This window comes from Tribolium castaneum, chromosome 5 (genome assembly GCF_031307605.1).
Source record: "Tribolium castaneum strain GA2 chromosome 5, icTriCast1.1, whole genome shotgun sequence".
NCBI classification, from domain to species: domain Eukaryota; kingdom Metazoa; phylum Arthropoda; class Insecta; order Coleoptera; family Tenebrionidae; genus Tribolium; species Tribolium castaneum.
In genome coordinates this window covers 15,449,353-15,477,105 of record NC_087398.1, presented here as the reverse complement: position 1 = coordinate 15,477,105, position 27,753 = coordinate 15,449,353, and the positions used below count along the sequence as shown (strand labels likewise).

Here is a 27,753-nt window from a genome sequence, read left to right as displayed (position 1 = left end):
TGGCATAGAATGATGATAATTACTTATTTAATGGAAAAGGAAATTTAAACCACCACCGTTTGATTACATTATTTTTATTTGTTTTCAAAATTACCAAAATTTTCTACATCTATTACATACACAGGTGAGTCAATAGTGAGTAATTTCTGAGAAGTCCAAAGATGTAACCAAAAATATTAATTGCACTTATCACTTGGAACATCGCTTAATTTTTAAAAACATTAATTAAACCAATAATGTTTTTTTTTAAATAATAATAGTCCATAATGAAATCCTAGCACCTGGATTAATTTTGAAATTTTTCAACGACTACCGATCTGGTCAGCTGGAATCGGTATTATTGGCTGCATATTAAAAAAAGTCAGAAATAACTCACTATTGACTCACCCTATAATTATTTGTTTATTAACAAAACTAATAAACTGGTTCAAGAAAAAAAAGGTGTTTTATTGAATATAAGATAAATCGCTGCGAATTTTGGATAAATCACTAAACTATCATGGCTCGAGATACAATAAATTCGAAAAAAAATTAAAGCTCCCCAAATCTTTCCACTTTTCCGTAAAATAATACATTTCCAACTTTTGCAATTTTAAGAAGATATAAGAAAGGAAGATCAGCGCAAAATTCCTCTGGTATTTCCAAACATCATTCTACTTCAAAATCCACATCTAATAATTATTTTTTCATTTAAATTAAGGTACCTACTAGATCCTGTCATAGACAGAGCTATTGCCATTATCTGTTTTTGCAAGCAATTAACATGTCATTACTTGATCAATGTAATGCAAAAGGCAACTTAATTAACATTAGAAAAAAAATGTTTGCGCTTATCCCACTTCAATTCATAGTAGAATTTTGCAATAGCACATTTGAATTTTTGGAGTAAAATTAAGCACAGATTGAGAGTTTATTTCTGAATAAGAAAAAAATTCTGTGTTAAACTAAATCCCAGCGACAAATTTTGAGCCAAGAAAACCCACCAAAAACTCTATTTGTGCTCCATTTCACTCCAAAATAATGCAAGTGCGTTGTTGCAAAATTATACTAAGAACTGAAATGGGGTATAATCCTGTTACCAAATTTTAGATTTTACATCAGATTTTGACGTATCTCTTATTACGTTATTATTAAATTCGCTGCGCTCACTCGTTTTGGCAAACATTATCCTTGCTAGACACAAAATTGGTCTTTTCATAATTCATTACGTAAATAACTATTTACAAGTGTTTGGCTCTTAACAAACAAAATTTTACACATTTTTCTACAGGCAGGACCTCTGTCTTTGTTATTAAATGCGTTGAATTAGTAAGAAAGAAGTGCTGTAAAATTAATAAAATGTGCGCGAAGAGAATTATAATTTTTCAAATGTTGCAATTTTAGAAATGAAAAAAATACACTAGGAAAAGCAATGAAGTAAAGATTGATTAACAAACTATGAAAACAATGTTAAAAGTAAAAAAAAATGAAAAAAGTAAAAAAAGTAAAGATGAAATTGTGAATTCATAAAACGCGTACGGTTAGAACAGAACTTAAGTGTTGTGTTTTTAAAGTATAAAAAAATTAGTAACCTTTTTTAATAACCAAATTCACTTGAAGAACGAATCAAAGTTCTTCATGACTGGGACTAAATGGTAGTAGTTGTGCCACTTTTCCATAAAATAAGACATTTCCAGATTTTGCTTTTGAAATTTTTAGAGCATATATGAATGGATGATCAGCGTTAAATTCCTCAGGGAAAACTAAGGACCGTTTCATCATAACATGCACACCTGTGAAAGGTTTGTGGTAATTCATTGATTTTTTTTAGATTAATTTACGAACTGCGGAAATGTTAGACAAATAAGCCTCTAAATTAAAAAAAGCGTGCGAATAGAATTAAAATCTACGGCATATTAAGATTTTTGCTGCATTTTAAAATAAGATATAAGAAAAAATTGCGTTTCTAGCGTAAATACCTTGACATGTTTTAATTAAAAAAGATTGTGTTGTCCCAAAAATTAGATGTGTGTAATTAGTTTAAAAGTTAATGGGCAAAAAAATCAAAGCGTGAATAAGCAACACATGCGAGACAAAGCATTTTTTTCGACTTACCAGTAGCTGCAGCAGCTTCGGCTCCTTCCTCATTGACTTCAATAAATGCCTTTTGAATGACTTTGCTAACATACAAGTTTTCATTTGGTTTTAATTCAATCATGCCTCTAAAGTTAGCTTTATCTTGGTCAAAGATTTCGCCAAGTCCCAACTGAAACAAAATTTGGTTATGTAATGATAATAATATACTCAATGTTATAAAAATTGCAACACCAAAAAGTAATTAGAATTTTTTGACGAAACTTGGCACAAATGGTCGACTATTAGCGAGTAAAAATGATTAAAATTTAAAGAATTTTAATCAAGTTCTTTTACCAACAAGTGTTGTTCTTCTAATTTTTTGCTTTTTTGACTACTTTTTTATGTGTTTTTTTAAATCCGTTTAGGTTTAAGTGTTCTAAAAGCGCAGTTAGGCCTGGAGACGACAAAACCAAAATTTGAAAAAGTTTTTAAAGAGGCATGGTTTTTGGACTACAAATAGGAGTTTTTCATTTAGAGAAATTGCTTGTCATTTGGATAGAAATCGAAGAATCATTAAGCAATGTTATCAGTCATACACTGGAGAAGGCCCAAAACAGCGCGAAAGAGAAAGCATACCTTTTAAAAAATCAAATGAAGTCCAAATGGTCGTCTTCGGAATATGGCTATAACTTAATTACAAGACAAATTTTTGCCCAATTGGTGGGTTTAAAGGTCATCTTTTATTACTTCAGACTGTTTACCCCATACTTAGGACTGTTCCTCCCATACTTAGGAAATCTCACAAAAAGTAGTTCAAATGACCTAAGTCGATGGTAAACAGTCAGAAGTGAAGTACGACAACCTCTGAACTCAACCATTGCTCAGAAATTTTTCTTGCACTTGCACCCCTGGTGCAATTTGTATCCCGCCGAATCTGTGAGGGTAGCGTATTTTTTTCAAGGGAGCGTTCGTAATTATATTTTTTAATTTATCTTCCTTACTGCTCCCGCAAGGACACAATGTAATAGATAACACAGCGCAATACATTAGCCGATGAATTCTCGTCACTTTACAAATTTTATAAAGGATCCAATTTGCGAGATGACGCAGGGTGTCCGAAAAGTCTCTAATTAATTACTGATAAGTAATAACATCGCATAATGGTTCTTGGATTTCTATTCAAACAAATTCAAGCAATTCAAGCAATTTCTCTAAATGAAAAAACACCTTACGTTTCCCAAAAATTGTGCTTCTTTAAAGTTTGTTTAATTGTTGGTAATATCTTTTTTGTCGTACTCTAGGTATATTTTCGTTTTCATATCACTTAAAACTAAACCAATTTTAAAAAAATCACTTCAAAAATTGTCAGAAAAGAAAAAAATTGAAAAAACAACATTTGCTGGTAAAAGTGTTAAAAACCCCTTTACTTTATTAAAAACGTTCAAATTTTAATCATTTAATACCGGCTAATAGTCTAACATTTGTGCCAAGTTTTATCAAAAAATTCCTATTCCTTCTTGGTGCAATTTTTATAACACTGGGTATATACAGGGTGTATCAAAAATACGTGTCTTAATTTTAACAGGTAACAGAGCCCAACAAATAAAACATCTTTTCTATTTGTAATTTTTCAATAAAAAATTAGCAAATTTACTTAAAATTTGGAAAAAGATAACATACTGAAACGAGTACCCGCCTATGGGTACAAAAATAGAAGAGCCGAACTATTTTCGTTGTGACAGAAACGGTCGATTTAAACAATTTAAAACAACAATCCAAATTAGATTAAAAAACGGGAGTATGGATGATAATTAATGCTAGGATGTCGAGATCCCGAAGCACAGTCAAGCAGTGCAATTGTACACTAATCAATGCAAGGCGTGACAGTATCGAGCACTGATAAGCGAGCGAAAACTTGTCGAAACATTAGCGCGCTGTTTTCTAATGGCACAAATAAAGATTCACGAGGTGTATTTGTAGCGAAAACTGAAAAAGTAAAGCACGATAAGAGGTTTAATAATTTTTATATACTTTAGGTACTGCGATAGATCAAATCGTAAACATTTTAGATTTTTAAAGCTCAATCACAATCTTTATTTGAAGCGCGTTCGTTAATAACAAGTGTTCAATAATTGTTCTGGTCAGATCGCTTATGTGTGGCAATTGTCACAAAAAAACGTATTTCTGGGTAACATTACAAAACAATAACAGATGACAACTGTCAGTGCTGTCAGTGTCAGGCCAAAAATTCACACGTTCAACTGAGCTTGCAGAGTAAATTCCTGAACGTCTGCATACAATTATCATAATTTTCAATGTGATTTTTATCAAAAACTCCTAAATGGAAAAATAAGACAACATTAAAACAGTTGACAGCAAACCATATGAACTTATCACGCAACCTACGTTCATGCTAGAAAGAAAAAACCACAGCAAACCACGACCAGAACAATTTATTGAACACTTGTTATTTCCATTAAAGCATCAAAATGGAGGCAAATTACAAAATAGTATATGATTATACAAGTTTTAGACGACGTCCTATTGGGACTCGAATGATTTTGGAGCACGACGAAAAAGTGCTCCAATAGACTGGGTGCCACAATTAAGTCATACGAAACGAGTGTAATACACATTTTTTTAAATACTCACCTTTTTTAAAGCTTCTTCTAAATCAATCGTCTGTTCAATTTTAAATTTCGGTAAAGCCACATTGACTTCAGTATTCCACATATTTGTGGTGATTTCAGACAAATTGTAATTCTCTAACTTCTTTTCAAGTTCACCGATTCCGTTCCTCTGATTTGGCAGAATAATAACCATGCTTAGATTTTCATTCGTGTAAGGCATTTCAAGGATTTGCGCATCTAAAGCTTCGTCGTTTTTATAATTAAACTTATTCTTCGTGTGCATCATTTGCACTTCAACCTTATCCACATCATTCAAATAAAACGGTTCAGTCCTTGTTTCTTCTTTACGAAATTTGTGCTTCCAGTTCCCTTTGAAATAAATCGCATTCACGAGCACAAGACGCGTTAATTCGTTCAAGTCATCTTTTTTGATTAAATCCTTGATTTTTTCACGTGTTTGCACCTCAACCCAATCATTTATGGTCTTAGCAGCGGCTTCATTTTGGGCAAAATCAACCAATTGGACTTCAGACTGGAAACTTTTAGTGACTGCAGTTTCAAAGTCAGTGAGTAATGTGAACCCATTCTTCAGGAAAACTTTATTAGCCATTAGCAAAGTCACGTTTTGGACGGAGTTAAGCCGCTTCATGACTTCACTGTATCCTTCTGCAGCTATTTTGGCTTCAGGAACTTGAAGTGTTGAAGCGAAATGTTCAGCAGTGGATCCTTGCGCCCCTTGGTAGGCCATAGAAAGCACAGCGTGCATACTAATAGGCGAAAAAATGATGTTTCCCTTTTTCTGGGACAAGAGTTTGTACATCTTGCTGGTAAACTGGTTGTTGCCTTGCAACACTTGCAATTCGGAAGCGATTTCGGCCATTGTCGAAGCGGACAGTAATATTCCGAAGACTAATCCAAGTATTACTGCAATTAAAAGACAAACTTTAGCAAAATTAACAACAACTCGGAATGTTTTACCATGTACCAAAGCCGGCAAATAACTAAACTGGAACATAAACACGGGAATATTGAGGAGTAATCTGTTTTTTTTTCACCGAATTATTTTTAATAGAATTTTGCGAATTTTGGAGTGGGTGTGTTGTAACATTAACATTACATTACACAGAAGAGATAGTGACGTGTTTTTGTTTTGGACGAACCAATTCAAGGTTAGGTGAATCAGCTGACGAAAATACAGCAGGAAATTACTAAAGGCGAGGGTAGGCAACCAGCATTAGTCATTCAGCAGGAATAGGATGCATCGATATTCCTTGGCTTTTCGAATGATTCCGATTAAAAATTTATTGTTTTTTAGACAAAAAAAATACATTTTAATCGTTAAATTAAAAAAGGTGAATAAGCATCAAATATACACCTTTCAGCAGGAACTGAATACATCGATTCTTCTAACTTTTCACAAGTTTTCGAAGAAAAAATAAATGTTTAAAAAACACACAAATTTTGATTCTAAAATTAATACTTTCTCAGTGTCCCCAAATAGAGAAAAATTTGTTAGAAAAAAAAAACATTTTTATTGTGAAATTATATATTAGAGATGCAATAAAATATTACGAGTACGTCTTTCAGCAGGAATAGATTAAGCAATTCTTTTAGCGTTTCAGCTGTTTTTAGGTGAAAACTAGTTTTTTTAAAATCAAAACACTAATTTTAATCGAAAAATTAAATACTGAAGAAGCAATAAACATTAGATACTCCTTTCAGCAGGACCTGAATACATGTATTCTTTCAGCTTTTAAATTCTTTGAGCTTTTCAAATGATGCCGAATGAAAATTGAATGTATTTTTAGCCAAAAAAATTGATTGTAAAACTAAAAAAGACGAAAAGTGGATACACTTCAAATATTACGCCATTCAGCAAAAATAAAATACATCGATTCTTTTAGCATTTCAGATACTTCAGATTGAAGCTAATATACAGACTGATCATTTTAGGGCACATTAATAGTTATTTATTTAACGACTTTCAGTGTAAATCGGAGGTTTTATTTCACGAGTGGTTTACCATCCACGAGGTACAATAAATGAACCGATTTAAACAAAAACGAGTTGAATACAACATTTTATTCTTTGAATTAGACTCAACCAGGCTTAAAATTGCTTTCCATCTGTTAAAAATAATCTGAAATTTTGTACTGAGAAATGCCAAACACTTGTCAAAACTATCTTAGAAGGAAAATCGGAAATTTTGACAGTGTCGAAGAACAAAAACTTTTCAACTTCTAGTTTAGCTAAAGATTTAAAATTTTGTGTATGATTCAAATCGGCCATTCTGAGTTCAATAAATTTATTTTCAAAATAGCTGAACCTCCAGAACGCTGAGAAATTGGCACCAACTTTGAAATTTTAAGTAGTAAGTACCTGTTTTTATTGAATTTTTGAATTTGCATTTTGAAACTGACTAAAATATACCCTACTTGTTAGTACTTATCTGTTATAGTTTGGCATTTTTTTGAGCAAATTTTATTAACCCTTTACAGTAAGTGAATAATTCTTTTTGCATTTGATAACCAAAGGTTCGAAGGATCTTCAAAAATCTTCAGAATTTTCAACTGTCAAATTTCAAGGTTACTATGATTTTTTGAAAATGATGAACAAAAAATAATTATAACACCATTTTTTCAAATGAAATGACCCTCCCTATTCAATCAAAAGAACATTGATTTTTGTAGAGACTTTTATCAACATTTTCTATATCTTACAGTTTTTGAAGTAATTGCAAAAAACGAAATTTTAGCTAATTATTTTTATTTTTAATCGAGTAAACTTTCGAAAAATACGGTAAAGTTGTACTATTAATTAAGAGAAATGTTCAATTTGCAATAGAGTCGTTCCATTTGAAAAAACTGAGTTATAACCATTAAAAAAAAATCATACTAGCCTCGAATTTTGATAGTTAACAACTTTAATAATTCTCGAAGGCTCTTCCAACCTTTGATTATAGAATGCAAAACTTACTTATCGCAAAGGGTTCAAAGGTTGTGATATTTTAAATAAACCCCTGTAAATAAAATTTTAGCAAAAAAATTGACGTATTTTAAAAACTATGACAGATAAGTACCAACAATTTTGGCAAATTTTACTCAGATTGAAAAGTTGAATTCAAAAATACAATAAAAATGTATGGTTTTTATTTAAAATTTCAAAGTTGGCGCCAATTTCTCGCAGTTCCGAAAGTTCCGCCATTTTGAAAATAATTCAGTTAAACTCAGAATCGTCGATTTATATCGTATAAAAATTTTTAAAGCTCTAGCTATATTAGAAGTTAAAAAGTTTCTAATGTTGTCACTAAAAGAATCACCCTGTCTTTTTAGAGGAAAAGATACATTTTCATAGTTAAATTAAATACTGGACACACAATAAAACGTTACATTTTCTCGCAAAAATAAAGTAATCCATTCTTTCAGCTTTTCTAGTGGTTTTACAGAAAATAAATGTTTAAAAAAAACACAAACTTTGATTCTGAAATTAAATACAAGGAAAGCATGAAACACTACGCCTTTCAGCAGGAATTTAAAGCATCGATAATTCCAAATGAAAATTAAATGTATCTTTTTTTAAACAAAAAAAAATGTTTACTGTAAAACCTAAAATAAGAAAAGCATAAAATATTCAGCCTTTCAGTAGGAATTGAATGCATCAATTCCTTGAGCTTTTCAAATAGTGATTCCAAATAAAAATTAAATGTCTTTCAGACAAATACACAAAAAAGTAAAAAGCTGAAAAAACATTACACATTACACCTTTCAGCAGAAATATAATGCCCCGATTTCTTTAGATTTTAAAATGTTTTCAAAAAAAATAAATTAATTTTTCTTAGGAAAAACGCAAAGTTTGATTCTAAAATTAAATACCAGAGAAGCATCAAACATTATGCCTTTCAGCAGGAATTAATTAATTCGTCGAGCTTTTCCAAATAAAAATTAAAGGTTTTTTTAGATAGAAAATACCACATTTTGATTGTAAAACTAAATACTGAAAAACATCAAACATTATTCTTTTCAGCAGGAATAAAAAACACCGATTTTTTTAGTTTTTTAAATGACTTCAAATAAAAAAAATATTTTTTTGAGAGAAAAAGACACATTTTCATTGTAAAATTAAATACTGGAGGTACAACAAAACATTATGCCATTCAGCAGGAATTAATAAGATAATAAGTCATTTGTTTCAGCATTTCAGATTTTTCAAATAAAATATTCCACACATTTACTTGCTCTGTTTAAAAATAAGGGTTCAGTTTAGTTATACTTTTTAAAGTAAAACTGTTTCACGTAATACTGGAGTTTGTCTCCACTGAACTATTTAATATCAAAAATATTTACACTAAATAAAAAAATGTTTAATAACAAATAATTAAAAAATGTAATAAAAAATAGATGAAATTGCAACAAATTAGATTTAAACAAAAAAAATTAGCACAATATTAGTACAGGAAATGTTAAAGAATAAGTCGCGATATTTTTTTCAATTCAATGTTGTGTATCACCAAAACAAAATGTATTTTAAGTATAATAATTGTGCAATACATACATTAATCAAATAAATCATTACTTGACCTATAAACAAGATATTATTAAATATTTATAATTTAAAGTTATGTAACAGTTCTTAATTGCCTTAATCATTGATATTATTTGAAAGAACTAACTAACGAAAATTTATGCAAAGTAGGGTCTCTACAATATTTAAGCATAAGCCCAATTAAATAAAAAAACAAACCCACATAAAACACTGTGTTTATCAGTTGAAGCCTTAAGACTGATCTTGAACTATAAAGAAATTAATCCCTGTACTATTTTAGGAGAGTATTGATCTGTTTTTCCAGTGTGACAAAAATTACGCATGTCCTCTAGGGAGTAAAATTAAAAAATCGATTACGCTGCAACTAGATCAATTTTATTTTTAATACGTAAAAGAAAAAGAGGACATTCTCTGTAATTTCTTTTTAATTAAAGCCATTGCACGTAAAATTTGAATTCACTTACCCCTCATTTTAAGTTAGGAGGGCTTCTCCTTTGTCACAAAAATAAAATCAAAGACACAATAAAAGTTATCAGTTTACAACACGAAGAACGTAGAATAATTAATGAGAATTGTTAAGTTAAATTGAACAACAAACTCTGGAAAATACAACGTATCACATTTACCACAAATCACACTAAAAATGTGCTTCTGAAAAACACATCAGTAAAAATAAGATAAAATATCGACCTTCGATAATTTCTTGAATAAATCACCACTGGGGGAAGATAAGTGGCGTTATTTTCAATAATAAGGAATATATTCTAGTAAAAACAAAGAGGCAAATAGTATAGATTTTTTTAATAACTACAAAACACAAAAAGGATTTTAAATGCAATTTACTAATCTGAATTAATTAGCGTCTCCTGAAAAACATCTTAGGATTCCGAATTACAAATAAAATTTTTTGAAATAGTGAAAAAACGAGTAAAAACAGAGAGTTCTAAAAATGCGAGGCAAATCAGAAATGAAAAACACCAAACGAGCAATTTTTAGCATTGAAAAAAACTGGTAAGGTTTTGTTTGAAAAGAGACTCTTTTCGTGCAAAGATTTCATATTTTTCATAATTTGAGACTTATTCAATTTTGTCAATAACGAGAATTTTTATATCAAATATTTAAACATTATTTGATTAACTCTTGAGCTTGAGAAGTGCTTCTTTGTTGATAGATTTTTGAAAAACCGTTTTATTTCAAAATTGGTGGAGAGCTTTGGATTAATTTCCTTTATTTCATATTTGCATATTTCATCTTTATAACACCAAAACTAATAATCACAGAAATCAGCAAATAACATTTTTCCCTATTAATGAATTTTTTTGCAATTTTTGCTACTAGTAGGTAATTTCTGGTTAAAATATTAATTAATTTTGATCGTTCCATATACCTAATAAGTACTAAGTTGTTGGGTCGTTTTGCAAACGATGTTTGTATATTATGATTTGTGATCTATAAAGTGAAGATTTTTGTTGATGCATTCTTTTTTGGTTAATTTATAAAAAAAATTCCGTTGTCTGTTTTAGTAAACTTTTGGATTACTAAACTACTTTTCAAACGCAAACAAAAATTTAATGTAATGTAGGTAATTTAATAATTTTATAAAAAATATAACTAATGGTAGGAATATCATCAGCCCTTTTTATTGAAGAAAATGTCATTAGCATATAAATGATAATTGCCTTTGATTAGATTAAAGACGACACGTAATAAGCCCCCACACATGGGTCAGGAGTCGCCTAATTTTTACATTAAAATCAGTCAAACAGAAATTGTTCCATTAAATGTGCTTGTGCGTCTGTGTTTCCTCAACATGTGGCCATTTTGGGGTTTAAGTTTTTATTTACTCACTGTTTCAAATGCAGACGTTTCCCCTTACTTCTTTTGTGCAGACATGAACCCTCAGCAACATGTTAGCATAGAACAGGTAAATGATATTTAAAAAAAAATACATATACCTAGTATCCTCACAAATGGATTATAACCTGAAGCTAAATTCTGGGATATAGAAATTAAATGTTAAAGTTTCACAATAACTCATCAGGTAGTAATAATAAGTGGCTTCAAAATTTAAAATAATTTGTACTACTTGTCAAAGTCTGAGATAGTCATGTAAATGTTATACCTAATCTCATCAGTTCCATAATACGAATGCCTGACGCTGCATTTTTTTTAATTTTAAAAGTTGTATACAAATAAAATTAACAAAAAAAGAAAGATATAACTAATAAATTCCTCAAAAAATCACAAATTTTCACAAAAGATCTTGCAAATTAAAAAATAAGTTTCACTGAAAAAATATTAAAGTGACACACTAAAACTTTTTTGTAAATGTGCCTCATCAACTCATGAAACAGTACCCAATGGGCAAAAAATTAAAACGCAAATAACGAAAATTCCAAATTTTATAAATTTATTTATTTTTGAAGAAGCAATAACTTTTATTAAATGAGAGTTTTGATTAATTTGTTAAAACCAAATAAAACCGTTTATATTAAAATTTATGGTATCAATACTAAATTAATTAAAAATGTTATAATAGTTATTTACCTAACGAGTTTGGAAAGTGCAATTTCCCACATGAGCACTTTATTTGAAGTGCATGAAGTGGGAATGTGGGAAATTGCTTTAGAAACAAGATAGGTACAATATTTATTGTAACGAATATCTCAAAAAAAATAAGAATTTTTTTTTGATAATTTAGTTCATTTTGCTGATCAGTTAGTAATAGGTCAAACAATCATCAAATTGACATGAGTTGTCACTTATCATAAAAAAAGTATGGTTTCCATCTCGACGGCAGCGATACCAACCTATTAAATATTCTTAGCCATTGTTGCAAAGTAAAAAACACACCGCAGTATAGATATCGAAAAGCTATGAGTACAAAAATATTATTTTAGTAGCATTATAGTTATTTATTTGAGTTTGAGTGTGAGTCGGAAGTTTTATTTCACGAGTGGATTATGAAACGAGTGAAAATAATAATAATAATAATAATGCTTCATTAACGGAATTCCAGTTACATTTTTAGTACAGCTGTGCTGTCAATTTTGAATTTACTGTAAGAAACACCCACAAACTTAAGATTTGAATAATCACATGTTAATTTAGAGAGACGAGATATTGGAGACTCAGAACCATAGACAGTACGGTGAAACAGTGTCTCGAAAAGGGGAGGGTTTCTTTCTTCTAATTTGGAACACGTAACAAAAATAAAGACAAATGAGTGCTACAATTAATCACACCAGCCAAAATCTCAAAAACAAAACAAAGATCAAGATATTTGAAACGAACATTTAGTGATGAACTGATGACAAACCAAAATAAGATAATTAAATTAAATAAACAAATGTTTAACGAATTTCCTTCAAATTCTTTCTAATCTAATAGTATGCGACTGGTAATAAGGACGCCAAATAATATTATCATATTCCAAGATGGATCAAACGAAAGAATTAAACAATATCACAAGAACACGAATAGTAGAAAAATCACAAGATTGTCTCAAGACAAATCTAAGCATTTTATTCACTTTTGAATTAGTATTGTCTATGTGATACAAAAGTTACTTGACTGTCAAGAGTCACATGCAGGTCGCAGTAATGTTCTGTTCGCTACTTAAAACGTAGTGACGTGTTGCAGAAGAGTGTTTTTCTTTGAGAAAATTAACACCTTACATTTTTTGGCATTAAGTTCTAAGCCGTTTAGAGAACATCAAGAAAGAAGAGAGTTAAGGTCTTCTTGTAATAACTCAGAATCATTGTCTTTGTCATTTGCCCGAAATAATTTGAAATCATCAGCAAACAATAACAATTTGTAGTGGCTATCACTTTATTTACATCGTCATTACAATAAAAATAATGTCGGACCTAGGTGTGATTGGGGAACACCAGAAGGCACATCGATGAACTGTGACTTAATATCCTTTATGATTACATTCTGTTTTCGATCAGTTAAGAATGATTTAATCCAAGTTAATAGTGGATTTATTAAGATGTTTGTATTGACTCGGTCGAAAGACTTGGTTAAGAAGTTACACAGGGTGTCTCAGCTAAGACTTTCGAGCTTAATATTGCAGTTATTTGTCAAAGGATTGTTATGAAATTTAGAATGCACATATTTTAGGAGGTAGTCTTTCAAATAGGAGCAAAAAAATGACCTCAAGTTAAAAAATGAAATTTAAAAACACATTTCTTTTATTTAAAATTAAGCCAACTTACCGTTGGATCATTAAACCCGAAAAATAAATGGCCACACAAAAAATTAACCAAATCGCTCGGCTGATCCAATAAAAAAATTAAATTTTGTTGTTAAAAACTTAATCCAAATTTTGATAGTAATTTGGGCAGTATCCTTTTGAAACAATTGATGAAGCATTTCTATACGGCATTTTGTGTACCACTGAAAAAAATTGTCAAAAGTGTGCGCGCTGTTAGAAAAGTAAAATTGTTTTAATTTGGTAAAATTACTTTAAAAACCAACAACAGTGGCTGAAACTTGTGTTGTTGAAAAAGGAATCAATATTCGCCTACGGAAAGTGTCGTTGGACTTTTTGTGAAATGTTATTTATGAAATTTAAAGTTCAAATAATCGTCAATAATTTGAAGACACAGGAAGCGTACCTGAGCTTAATCGAGTGAGGACAAAACACGTCACTGGAAACGAAGCAATAGTTGAGGCTGTAATTCAAGCTTTTGAAGAGAATCCAATCAGCAGTGTACGAAATGTTTCCAAAGTTCTAAATGTTCAAGTGTCTAAAATTTTTCAGTTGTTGTTCAGTTTTTTAGTGTTTTTTGAAAGAATTAAAGCATCCTGTACCAAAAGTAAGTCAAAAATATTGTTTTTTAACTTTGTATGGACAAGAGATAATTGTGAAATGTCCCTTGCGTGACAGTTACGACGTTTCTGCGAGTAGGATTGACCAAAATTCAATGGAAGTGCTCATTTGTCTCATAGAGATCTACGCTTTTGCATCTGTACCCACGTTTAACAGTTTGTTTCTTATTTTTCTCGCTTAACAGACGTCTTCCACAAACGAGTTTTTTTTGACAGCATTTTTCACTGTCAATAATTTTTTTTAATATAAGTCTTGACATTTTAAAAAGGCATGTAAAAATTACGTTTTTAAGACTTGAGTTGTTGCATTAATTGAATTTTAATCTTTATCTTCTAAAATATCTGCATTTTGAATCTCATAAAAATCCGTTGACAAATATCTGAGATCTCAGGCTCGAAAGTCTTAGCTGAGACACCCTGTATAATATACTATTATTTATTTATTTATTCATTTATTTATTATAGTTAATGGGGATGTGGTACGGAATCGAAATAATAAATCACCAAGTGGAAGACCACTACGTACGCATTGGTAAATCCTGCCCTGTCCTACATTTAACCCTCAGCAAAGACTATCCTACTACAACTTACAACCCCTTGTACAAAAATTACAACTACGGTTACAATTACGGCGAAAGACGTCCCCCCCATCCTAGACCCACTGACAGAAACCCGAATTATGACCAATACGAACGCGCCACGCAGGGCCCTTACTATAGGAATTACAACGAAAGGCGTTATGGTTCGAAATTTTACAACCCAAGAGACTACCCTTACGAAATGCGACGGTTGAGGATCTGGTGGGACGAAAACGGAAGTGAGACGGAATACCAACTGAAATATAACACGAGCAAACCGGGATTTTGGATCAGTGCTGGTCCTCAAAATGGTAAAATTTAATTACGCTGTCCATTACCTAAATCTTTACTTTATTAGACGAAAAGGGGTACACTAATTTTTATTTAAATAATTCTGTAAAAAACGTACTTAATATAATGAAGTTACTAAAGCAGAAATGATTTTTTTTAGAATCTTTAGGTATTGTTTCCTGGTACCCCAAAATCTTAATTATGTTAGTTACGTGGTACCACCAGAGAAAAAAAAACACTTAAATTTAAACAGAAGTACTTAAATCATACATATTATATCCGTATAACAACATTATCAATAAATAATAACAAATTACAAAACTACTTCAGAAATTCTGAATTTAACAATAATATTAATAATATCTTATAATACATAAACTTCGACGAGTTGAAAAATTTGTGAACTAAAAATGCTCAAATACATAGACTAGAGACTATAATTATAAACTAAAAACCCAATAATCGTAAGAGTTTCAAAAAGTACAGACTAACCGCAAAAACTTATCAACACTTGAAAATCCATAAAGCCAAAAAACACGTGCATAACTGTATATGAGTTTGAAAAACCTAAAAAGACTAAAAACTAAACCTAAGAAACAAACTAGAAAATCGACGAAAAATGTGAAAACCGCAGAGTTGTGTGGCTATCGTTTGAAGTTTTCAGATTTCTCAGTTCTTTCTCTTAATATAACTGTACCAAAAGCATAACATTTAGTATGTTTTCATGAGGATTCAAATCGATTTGAATACGGATCCAACTCATGAAAAGACCTTGACTTCAATATATTGAGTTCGATCTGAGTCCAAGTTTGATTCACCAAATTTTGGAATCGTATCGAGATCGAATGGAACCTTTTTCATGAAAGTGGAGAATTTTTAAAAAAAGCTTAGCTTGTTGAACATTAAACCTTGTGCTAACTAAAGCACTAACTAAAGCACTGAATAAGTTAAATTCATTGTAAATCCATAAAACATTTCTTCCAGAAAGTGTTTACAGTTGAACTTCCAATGAAAAGTGACAAATAAAATTGTCAAAATTTCAAATCCAGATTTAAAACTTGCCATGAAAACACGTTTGAAACTGGATTCCGAAACAGTTTTCAAATCGAATTGAATCCTCCATGAAAACGTAGTAAACATTTGAAATTGGATATCAAACGTAGTAAATTTGTATTCTGTATTAAAAATCAGACATTTAACGAGCATTAATTTAGAAATAACTTGAAATACCTAGAATTTACAAAAAATTGATAAATTCAAACATGGCCTGAAAAACGTGGTTACACCAAAAAACCCAAAATACAAACCGGGTGCTCAAAAACCGGCGCAACAACTCAATGGAGTGTGGTAGAGAATTGCTTACATATAAAGGTAAAAATAGCAAAAAATTCTTTGTATTAAAGTTACTGATAAATAATGAATTTTAAATCAATGATATGTGGGAACGTTGTCTAACAGTCGTGATTTTAATAGAATTTGATCAACAATAAGAATAAATTATTTTTGAAACGGTTTCCTAGGAAATCATTCCCAGTGTTGGCACATCTACAAACTGTGATTTTTTGATGAATTATAATTTTTTTAAATAAAAAAAAAATGCTAGTCTGATAGTAAATTTAAAATTAATTATTCATCGTTTTGTTACGGAACGATTACCTAGTATGAAACATAAAAACATTAGAAAATAATGAAAGCTGAAAAAGTTAGCAAAATAATTAGTAGTTCCCAATTTTGTAAAATACTAGGTGGGCAACCTTATCGCGCACCTAAGAAAATCGGGATTAGCAAAAAATATTGCATTTTACACGCCTGACTGTACGTTCTAAAGATATCTCCCCTACTTTTTTGGTAATTTTTCACTTACAGATAAAAATAATAATTAAAAAAAAGTAATTTGCTACCAAAAAATCAAATTCTAAATTTTATACTAAACCACGCGTATTCACTTCAGATAAAAGTTTACGAAATTAGCGAAGAAAAATACCAATTAGATTTTGAATTAAACGCACTTTTACATTTTAACTTTAAAAATTATTTTTATTTATGAGTTGCTACTTGTGGCGTCGTAAATTTAGGTGACAATGTGAACTGTAATTTGGGTAAGATTGTAAAAGATTTCGTTGGGATATTTCAATGCAAGCATCAGTTTTATTGCAAGACTGTAAATAAGGGTTGACTACTGGTAACTGATCCCTGTTGGCAAATTATACCATCTTCTAATAAAACAGGGGTCTGATTTGTTTAAATAAAAAAGATTGATTTTATTTAGCTAACCAAGTAAAAAGTGGTAATTCTGATACCAGGGTTCGATGGGCTAGCACTTGGTCTAAAAACTTTGTATTTAAATTAACAGTTAGTGCCCAAAAACTCACAAAACTACTACGACTTCATTTATTAACAAAAAAAATTAATAAAATTCGAGAATGGTCCTTATCAATGTACAGGCTGGTGTGTAAAATTTCAGGATTTTTATTTCATTAGAAGTCGTGATTTTCTTGGGTGCGCGATAAGGTGGCCCACACTAATCTATAACTTTAGAAACTTGTTCAATATTTTTTCCGTGATCTACACACGTTTCTCAACAACCTACCACTGAGTTGGTGCGCTAGTTTTTGAACACCCTGTGTGATTAAAAAAAAAACAAAAAAAAATTCCGAAAATAAATAAAATTTCCAAAGAAGTAACTTCATTGCTATAAATTAATAACTCGTATAGATATCAGAATTTCAGTGAAACTTAATCAAAAATTTATATATTGCAGATACGAGTTTTTGATATTTCCTGATTTTGACGTGAGTTTTTTTCAGTTTTTCAGTGATTTTTGTATCTTTTTCGTTTCACATCACAGATTTTTTAGTTTCAGTCCTTTATTTTCTTTCATTTTAGATTTATTATCCGATTCGCATTTCAGTGAATCACTTTAATCAAAACTTAACATTATTGTACTTTGTCTTTAACAAAACAGAATAAAATATAAAATTTAATGCAACTAGAAACTTGATATTTAAAATTCTGAAAAAATCAAACAAACTCGATTAAAAAAATAAAACAAACAAATACAATTTAGTAGAATTTATTGACGGTAATTAGGAAAAACAAAAAAATACAAAAATCATGCTAGAAAATTAGAGTTGATGTAACATTTTCTCTTAAAAATATGATAATTAAGCATTTTAAGTAAATAGTTTACGTAAGCAGTTTGTTACTTCTAACTTTTTCATCGTTAGCTACAACGTCAAAACGCATTTACTGATGAAAAATTAATTAACTAACACTTTTTTTGTTGTTTAATTTTTTTCTTTTGTCACCAGACACAATTTTTAATTAATCAAAATATAATACATACAGTGCTTTCCTTTCCTTTCAAAAGGAGCCAGTCTCAATAAATTTTGACATTGGGCAAATCTATTTTGAAGCAAAAACAGGTCGATTAAGATCGCGAGGGGGAAGTTCAAAACCAACATAAATTACATTTTGGGTTTCATTCCTTAATCGCTAGCCACCCCTACTTTCAAATTTTAAATAGCACTCCCTACTTTTTGAAACATTTTCGGAAAGAGAAAAAAATTGCGTATCTAACTGTCAAAGAAAAACATTTTTTGTCGATCCGTTTTTTTGTTAAAGGTGGTTATATTTTTGAAATTTTTAATCGTAGTAGGCCATGATTTGATTTGATTTAATTTTAATAAAAAAAATGTCGATTAAACATGCAATGAGGGAATTTAACACCAACATTAGTAACATTTTAACTTTCTTCCTTAAGTCGCTAATTGTTGGTACAATTGTAAAATAGTTATTAATGATTAGATCTCTCATTGAAACTATAAATTTCATTTGCTATTATTTTTTTAAAGTGTATGAATAATTTATATCTTATATCTTCTTTCTGTCTAAACGAGAAGACAATGACGTACTATATCAATACTTAATCATATTTTTTTATCAAAAGAAAAGGTTTAAAAAAAAACAGTGTACAATTTTTCAAACAGAAATAATAAAAAACTAACAATTTTTTAGGGACCGTCAATTTCAAACCACCACACAATTATAAATTTATTGAATTGAAATATGCTAACAGAATTATTAAAATACAACCAAGAAAACAAAAAGAGTTTTAAATTCGCATTCAAGCAAAGAACACCCTTTTTCCTCTAAAGGACTGTCATAAAATTAGTTTTTTTTAATTTTTATGAGAAAACAATTGTAGGATCGGAGTTGGAGCCGCTTTACAGCAGTTTCGCAGGGACTGTGCAAGTCATAAAAGCGGTGGGAAGCCACTTAGTGTTGACTTTCTGTCACCAGTTGCCTGATAGACAATTGTTTACAATTCTTCTAAGCCGTGAGAGGAAGTTGAGTTCAGCTGATATCCACGGAGTTCACAGTTTGTTAAACAGGAAGGGTTTAAATACACGTGCTATTAAAAAAGTGTGCTGGAATGGCAGTAACACTATTCAGAATTCATTATTTATGATTATTTTATTACTCTTCGGTGTGTTTGTGTGCCAATATTAGTTTTTTACACGTATTGTAGTACCTAAAATAAGTAATTATCTCAGCTTCCATATACAGTACCTCATTTACATCCACATTGAATGTGACTAATAATAATTAGACTTTGTTGTTTATTGTTTTAAATTGCCTCCTCCTACACAGTTGTTACTTATTTCTTCACGTATTCATATGTACAAATGTAAAATAATTAGAATTAATTGTACCTTCCTGTTGACGCATTGTTATTTATTTTACGTATTTGTGTCCCGTTATTACTGTATTACCTTATATTTAATATAAAATAAATTGTTAGTAACATTATTTTGTTTTGTGTTTACTTACTACTTGTGCGTCTTATCGTTCCTTCTATTAAAGTGTCAAAATAATAATCTCTTTGTCACTCATTCGGCGACTTAGACCAGACGTAAATAACATGAATTTTTAAAAAAATTCTGATTACCTATTCTATACAGATTGATTCAAAACTCTTGCTAACCATAAAAATATTTTTTTAAACAACTTACTAATTTTTTTTGGTAGCAACCGTTTTAATTCCTGCTCTTTTTTCCTGTGTTAACGTATTTAATCTATTATTGAATTTACTAATTTATTGAACAGATGTCTATATTATAAGATCTGTAGTCTCCACTAAATCAAGATTCAAGAATACGTTATGATCTGAACGTATACAGGGTGTATCAGAAATACGTGTCTTAATTTTAACAGGTAACTTACGTGGTAAAGTTAACACACGTATTTCTGATACATCCTGTATAAACTGAATTCACAATATAACTTTGAAGAAAACAACATTTGCCATAAGAACTTTAAAATGAGTTAGATATTTTCTATTACCACACAAAAGTTACTCCGAGAATTTTTGATCATCCGGTTATATTAAATTAGTCCGTTTTAGATAAGCATAAACGTCACAGGGCGACATGTTTTAAATGAAATTACTCGAAAATAATTTATTATTTAGTGTACTCACCTAATACAGAAGAAAAGTAAATTTTCCCCAAAGTTTGAAATTTTTGGAACGTTAGTGCACGAGTTTTAATAACTGTTATCATTTGTGTGACGCTTTATAGATTTTTTTTTATCTGCCATGCCTAGAAGTACATAATTCCTATATTATTTGTTCTACCGATTAGGCGAGCGATTAGGTAACTTACGATAATGATCAATTATCATGGAAGTGAGTGAAAATGATAAATTCTTGCTGTCGGAGTAACAAAAAAATTACTCCTACATTATTGAAATACAAAGACCAAGAATACTGTACACGTAGAAGTAATAAAGATAAATTTGTTTGTTTTGTTCAAGAGTAAATAATTTACAGTGCCACTAAACAAGAATAGTTAAAACATGACGATCTTTTTTAAAATGTTGATAAAATTGTATGTATGACTCAGTATGACTCAGTTTGTTATAGTATAAAGAGAAATAAGATTAAGAGAGAAAAAGTAGATTAGTTTCCTTAATAAGAATTTAGTAACACAAGAGACCGTATTAATAAAATTGAGTAAATGCTTTTACTTCAAATTTTGCAAGTAAGCGCTCTAAAATGTATGAGTATTGAGTAAATGTAATGTATAAAATTCAGAATTTGACTGTTTGGTCGAAAATAACTTTTTTTAATTATTATCTTTATTTGTAAGTAAAAAATTAACCAGGCGTGTAAAATGCAATTTTTTTATTTAATTAGAAAACGCGGTTTTCTTAGGTGTGCGATAAGGTTGGCCACCTGGTAGAACTGCAACATCGCATTTGATTTTTTTGGATGAAAAATAAAGCACAATTGAGTGTTTCTGTGTAAGAAAATAACGACACTTTGAGCGAAGAAAATCCACCAGAAACTCTCAATTTGTGCTCCATTTCACTCAAAAAAATCCAAATATGATCAAAATCAAAAATATGATCTGAAATTGTCTATCGTCGGTTGGAAGATTCACAAATAGCCAATTCTTTTCAAAAAAATCCACTATGAAAAATAATTATGAAAATTGACAGTTGTTGCTAACGGTTAGAGGGGCATAATATCTACACTGTGTTAAAAAACTTTATTCTTTATTATCGAAGCTTATTTTTGTGGATAGTTAATACATAAAGAATGACAATATTCGATGTCAGAGGGTTTGTATAATAGTTCTATAAAGAGACTTTTTTTATCATTTTAACACACCTTGTATATAATAATAAAATGTAACAAAAATATCCTGTTATACAATTAAAACCAAGTAGAAATTATAAAATATCATTAATAAGGATTTTATTATATCTAGCAGTAAAATGATTATTAAAAAAACATATTAGGTATAGACAAAATTCTTGGACCCCTTTAGAATCTGCAAATAGGAAATAATCTTCAAATTTTCTTCTTAATTTTTTCGATTTTACATTTTCATCTGAAGCGGAGTTAAATTTCAACAATATACCTAGCTACCTAGCTACCTACCTAGAACTCTCGTTAGTCTTTAAAAAAATTCTTTCTCTTATAGATAGTAATATAGTAATATCTATCTATAAGATATATAGATATTAGTTATGGTTAAGGTACTAGAAGTCATGGACAGAGGTACTGCCATCATATGATTTTGACAATGACAACGGCTTTTTGACCTTGAAAAATGCCAAAAGAGTGACAAGATTTGAAAGATTTTGTGTCAGTGTCACAATTTATTGACACTAAAGTTTACCTATAGTCGATTTTTTTTATAATCAACTGTCTAAGAGCCGTCAGGTTGGTATTATCATAAATAGTAATTTTTTTTAATAAAAGTTGGTGTAATTTTTTACCTGGCAAATTCATTTTCCAAAATTTTTAAGTTGTCTTCAATTTAAAACACGTACGACAAGACATTTAGTTATATTAGACCACCTCTAGACTAACGAATTAACGATTAACACTAACGTCCAATTTTCAAAATGTCAAATTTGGTGTTCAAAATGTCAAATACAGGATACAGCCACTTTCAAAAATAGTTGGACATAAACTTTTAGGGTGATATAGTTTGATTTTTATCAGAATTTTGACACTGACAGTTGATTATATAAAAAAATGAACTATAAAATATCTATTTTTGACAATGTAGTCGATTTGACAAGAAAAATTTTCAAGATCAAAAAGCCGCTGTCATTGTCAAAATTATATGATGGCTGTACCTCTGTCCATGACAGCATCCAGTACCTTAGTTAAGGTCTGTTTTTTTATAAACAATTTTCAGTGTCAAAATCGGTTATAAAAGTAGTTCATATCGCCTTAAAAGGGAAAATTGGGAAATTATATTTACATTACGTACCCGGATTTGGGGTGAGCAATACACCTAGTTATATAAATTTCTTCAATTAAAGTCTTACAACAAAAATTCGATAGAATAATGTAGCCATTTGGTGAGTTTTTTATTCGATTTGGTGTTTTTTGTACTCTATTGGTGATTTTTGTATTCTATTAGTGATTTTTTTATTCTGTCGGTAAAAAAATTTAAAGTTTCTCGATGTACTTATAAGAGAAAACGTTGTATTGTACTTGTAAAGAAAAGTTGGCATTATCTGCTCGTGAATTTGAATTTTTTGACGAAACCTGGCACAAATGGTCGACTAATAGCAAGTAATAATTAATAAATGTTTAAAATTTGAGCGATTTTAATCAAGTGATAAGGGAGTTTTTAACATTTAAGTTCTTTTACCAGCAAGTGTTATTCTTCGAATTTTTTGCTTTTCTAACAATTTTTTTGTGTTTTTTTTTTAATTCGTTTCAGTTTAAATTCAGACTGTTTACCATCGAAATTGGTCATTTGAACTGTTTCCTGTTGGATTTATTTGGTATGGGAGGAATGGGCAAAAACGCATATCTAAGCCTGATCCATCAAATCTTTATTTCGAAACACAACGCGTTTCGACCATCATGTAGTCAATGTATACAGTGTATATTTTCACCTGAGGATGACCACTTTGTGGTTGAAATTCGTTGTCTTTCCAAATAAAAGTTTTGGTGTGTCAGATTTAAGTTGTGTTTTAGCTCATTTCCCTCATACTAGGAAATCCAACAAAAAGCAGTCCAAATGACCTAATTCATTGATAAACAGTCAGAAGTGAAGTACGAAGACCTTCGAACTCAACCATTAGTCAGAAAATTTTCTTGTACTTGAATTATTGCCATAATCCGAAAATGACCATTTTGGATTTCATTTGTTTTTTTTTAAGTCTGCGTTCTCTTTTGCTTTGTCCTGAACTTTCTCTAATCAATGACTGATAACATCGCATAATGATACTTGGATTACTATTCGAACAAATAGCAATTTCTCTAAATGAAAAAACCCCTAATCGTAGCTCACAAATTGTACGTCTTTAAAATTTGTTTAATTGTTGGTAATTTTTTTTATCGAACTCTAGGGATTTTTGTGTTATCATAACACATAAACTAAACGAATTAAAAAAAAATTGTCAAAAACGCAAAAAATTAGAAGAGCAACACTTGCTGTAAAAGAGTTTAAATGTTAAAAACTCCTTTATCACTTTATTAAAAACGTTCAAATTTTAATCATTTAAAATAGTCTAACATTTGTGCCAAGTTTCTTTAAAAAATTCCTGTTCCTTCTTGGTGTTGCAATTTTTATGACACTGAGTATAGTATTATTATTATTATTACAAAGAATATAGTAAAAAAATCATAAATAATCAGAGCAGATTAAAAAAAAATTCTTCCCTACCTGGAATGAACAATACACAATCATGACTATGTAAAGATGGCAACACTAAACCAATTTATTGTAGATTTAATAATTAGGCAATCTAACTTTTTATTTCAGTACAAACAATTTAACTTCATTAGGATATTTCAAGCGACAAAATAACAGAAACTTCTAGTACCTAAAATCATGCAAATTTGTAATTATCAGAAAAATCGATAAAAAATTAATTTAAAGCAGATTTGCCGAAATAAGTATTATCCGATAAATTTCTCCATAACTTCGAAATTAAAATGCAGATTTTCAGCAGCAACTATAAACCAATGATAAAATAAACAGGTTAAGATTACCGACACCACAATTTTGTGTTTTCTTAATATTTGTATTTTAATCAAACGTTTTTTTTTACTCTATTACTTCATGTAATTTCTATTACAAAAATCGCCTGCATGTTGAGCAAAATTACTCGAATTTTGTAATTTTTTCTTTACACAGCATTAAATTCCTAAAGACAACGCAGTTACGATGTAATCTAATTTGCTCTTTATGCTCTGTTTTGACGAAATTTTTGTGAAAAATACTCTTTTGTGTATGTACATACATAAGGTAAAATACGCTATTATTTAGCGAAAACGTCGTAACTATTTTTAAGTATTTTTTGAGTTATTTCATGTTTCTTAAAGTTTTTATTTCATATGCTTGGAGTATGAAATTTTGAACTTTTATAAATCATTTGCAAAAATGATATTAACACGCAATTTTATGTAAACATATCTTTTTAGAACGCTGTTTTTCAATGTGCGACATTTGCAATAAAAATTTTCTTGAAGTCACAAAGCAAAAAAGTTGTACATTTAAAAAAATTTTTAAAGAAAATTGAATAATTGAAATCTAGATATTAGCATAATAAATTAACGAAAAATCGATCTAAAAGAACAACCAATGCTTATAAATACAAGGTCGCTAATAAGTTATTTTTTTTTATTAAAATGTGTTCTTTTTGTACCTCGACTGAAGGTATATATTTATTTTCTTTGAGTTTCAAGTTTTTTATCTTATTGCTACCAAAACATCAAATATTTTGCTTCTTAAATTGATAATTAGGTACAAGTAGATACTTACTACACATTAAGACTGTAGTAATGTATCGCAATTTGAGTTCTTTATATTAGGTTTCTCAATTATAATCAAGATTTAATACAGTTTTTTGAGATACGACTTTCTTGCTAAATAATTCAGTAGAAATTTTCACTACCCGTATTTCCTTGTTAAAATGTTAATAACTTCTTCAAAATTTGTGTACAATAACTGCTAATGTATTTTAGACGCGAACTTCCATGTTATTCTCAAATTTGATAAAAAATGTAGATACGACGTTCTTGCTTAACAGGGCAGTATTTACAACCACTGGTCAACTGTGCTTTGACAGAATCTTTCAAGTTTTAGTAAACTTTTCAGTTAAAAGTTAAATAAATCATTTGAGTCTTATGTAAATTTGGTAAAAAAATTTCTCCGATATCATTTACAATTTTGTGCCATATTTCAGAAAAAATTCTCTCACTTTTGATCAATAGGCTTAAAAATGAATTAAATAATTAAATTTAAGTTTTGTATTTAAAGAAAATTTTAGATAATATCTATATCTTTTCAAGAAACATGCATTTTCTCGGTAAAACTCTCATGAAAACCCCCCATGAGTAAGTAGCTTTAAATACAGATACAATAACATGACGTCACTTGAATCGTGAGAGGCACCTATTAATACCTATTCCTATTGTAAACGATAGTATTCAGGCGTCAAATAAACCCCATTTATTTGAAACTTGCAAACCATGCGCGTTTCAAACACTTCGATGACGAAATGAGAACAATACAAATATCAAAGCTGCCGCCTTCAGACGCAGCGCCTGCAAACTAGCACCGCGACGCTACAAACACCCAATTCACTATTGAAGCGACTTTGCGTCGGAAACGTTGAAAAAATATCAGGCCGGATTTCCGTCGTATTTATAGGGCTGCCAGTTCCACAATTCCAACCGTTCGAGAAATATGACGATGGCAAAGTGTAGTGAATGTGTAGCACGGTAGATTTCATCAATCAAAAACGAGAATTCCGAGTGATAAGGGCGCAAAATCAGTGATGAAAAAACGTGGGGGCTTATAGCACCAGTGATGGTGCGCTGTGATGGTTCTAAAAATACGTGATTATTATTAGAGATTCGTTGTTCAGGAGGAGATAAGAGATAAGGTAAGAGCATGATCATGACCAACTTGCCACAACATATGAGATAGGAAAAGAGACAACTAAAGCGATGAAATCTCTATCTTAATCTTTTTCCAGAAATAAATAAATGAAAACGCCTAAAGTGTTACTCACTAAAAAAATCAAGAGTTATTAAAATACATAGTGTTGCTATTCCTGATTCCAAATTTCCGATTATATTTAGCGAAAATGTAACAAATATTTTGATAGCTTTCTTAATCAACAGAAAATTGATTACCCCGAGGAGAAAGTCATTATGTTGCAAACAGTGCAAATAAACAATGTTTTAAATATTGTTAAATTATTTAAATAATTTTAATTGTATAATAAATGCGGTCAAATACTACAAAATATAATTAGATAAAAATAATATTATTAAATACAGTTAAATTCAGCTTTCAGAAAAAAAAAAGTTTTTGACCAGTCGTCAGTCTCGTCAGAGCCTGTTTAGAGTAGAAATTATTTTTTTTAATTTGAGGTGTTTAATGTTTTTAATAATATAAATGTTAAAATATGTACATACAATTACAAATAGGTAATTTAATTTCTTCTTTGTGCGGAATTTGATAGGCCCATTATACGGAGTGGCCCAGCTCAGCTTTCGTCTTCTGTAGCTCAGTTATTAGAAAAGCTGGACTTTCGATCTTTTGTAGACGTTATTTATACTCTAGGACATATTTCAAGAAAATATTTATGATCATAGAGTGTGACAAAAAGTATGACGTCAACATAATATTTTTTATTGGCATACTACTATTTTTTGTGCACCTTTTTAAGTTTTTAGCAAATCGGTTCAGGGATTACTTAAAAAAATAAAAACGAAAAAATTGGTTTTACACATTTAGGGTCGATTTATAGATGCGTCATTAAGTTAATCTGCAATTAAATGCGTGACTAACTGATCACATGACCAAATGGAACAAATTTGATTGGTCCATTCGCTTTAACACCAAATTAAATTTTAACAAAGCTTTTTATAAACCGGCCCTTAGTCTTAAAAATTAATAAAAAATAGAAGCAACGTTTTTTTGATGACATTAGTACTAGGTACGTGTTGAACAATTACAGACATGAATTAGGTTTGATTGATCTAAATTATTACAGGGGGTTTAGAATTTACTTACAAACTTTTGAACATTAGAGCGTTTTATTTTGCTTATTTCAAATGGCAACCCCTATTAATTTTTATACAGTGTGTTCAACATAGTTGTTCATCAAGTTGACTATGAAATTTAAATGCAATAATATCAAAACACCAACTTAAATAATAACTAAGCCCCAGAAGACGGCAGCCATAGGCTGGATCACACTGTATCATTTTGGCGTTTTAAGATTATGAAACGACAAAATATTCTTTTTTTTTATTAAAAATTAGC

At 29.8% G+C, this 27,753-nt stretch overlaps 2 protein-coding genes across 29 annotated transcripts in view; one reads left to right on the top strand and one right to left on the bottom strand.

Moving 5' to 3' along the window:
- The window catches only part of LOC662139 (serine protease inhibitor 3/4), a 59,079-nt gene that overhangs the window by 29,177 nt on the left and 2,149 nt on the right, over positions 1-27,753 (bottom strand). For 11 of the 28 annotated variants that reach the window (XR_010334301.1, XM_064356851.1, XM_064356850.1 and 8 more), the window contains exons 1-4: positions 20,599-20,721; positions 20,415-20,535; positions 4,708-5,609; positions 2,095-2,245 (exon numbers count right to left, since the gene is read on the bottom strand). Coding sequence is in view for 27 of the 28 variants with exons in the window: in XM_064356851.1 (XP_064212921.1) it covers positions 2,095-2,245; positions 4,708-5,609; positions 20,415-20,496 (1,135 nt within the window). In the remaining variant the exon portion in view is untranslated. Of the gene's footprint in view, positions 1-57; positions 672-1,571; positions 1,773-2,094; positions 2,246-4,707; positions 5,610-5,663; positions 5,850-9,691; positions 9,878-20,414; positions 20,536-20,598; positions 20,722-27,753 lie in introns of those variants that run through there. The other 17 variants (XM_064356847.1, XM_064356848.1, XM_064356849.1 and 14 more) reach the window with 10 other exon arrangements.
- Positions 10,960-19,744, top strand: LOC103314838 (uncharacterized protein). Its single transcript, XM_008201890.3, has 3 exons — positions 10,960-11,151; positions 14,529-14,952; positions 19,140-19,744. The coding sequence occupies exons 1-3, from the start codon at positions 11,038-11,040 to the stop codon at positions 19,442-19,444; spliced, it is 843 nt and encodes a 280-aa protein (XP_008200112.1). The 5' UTR covers positions 10,960-11,037; the 3' UTR covers positions 19,445-19,744.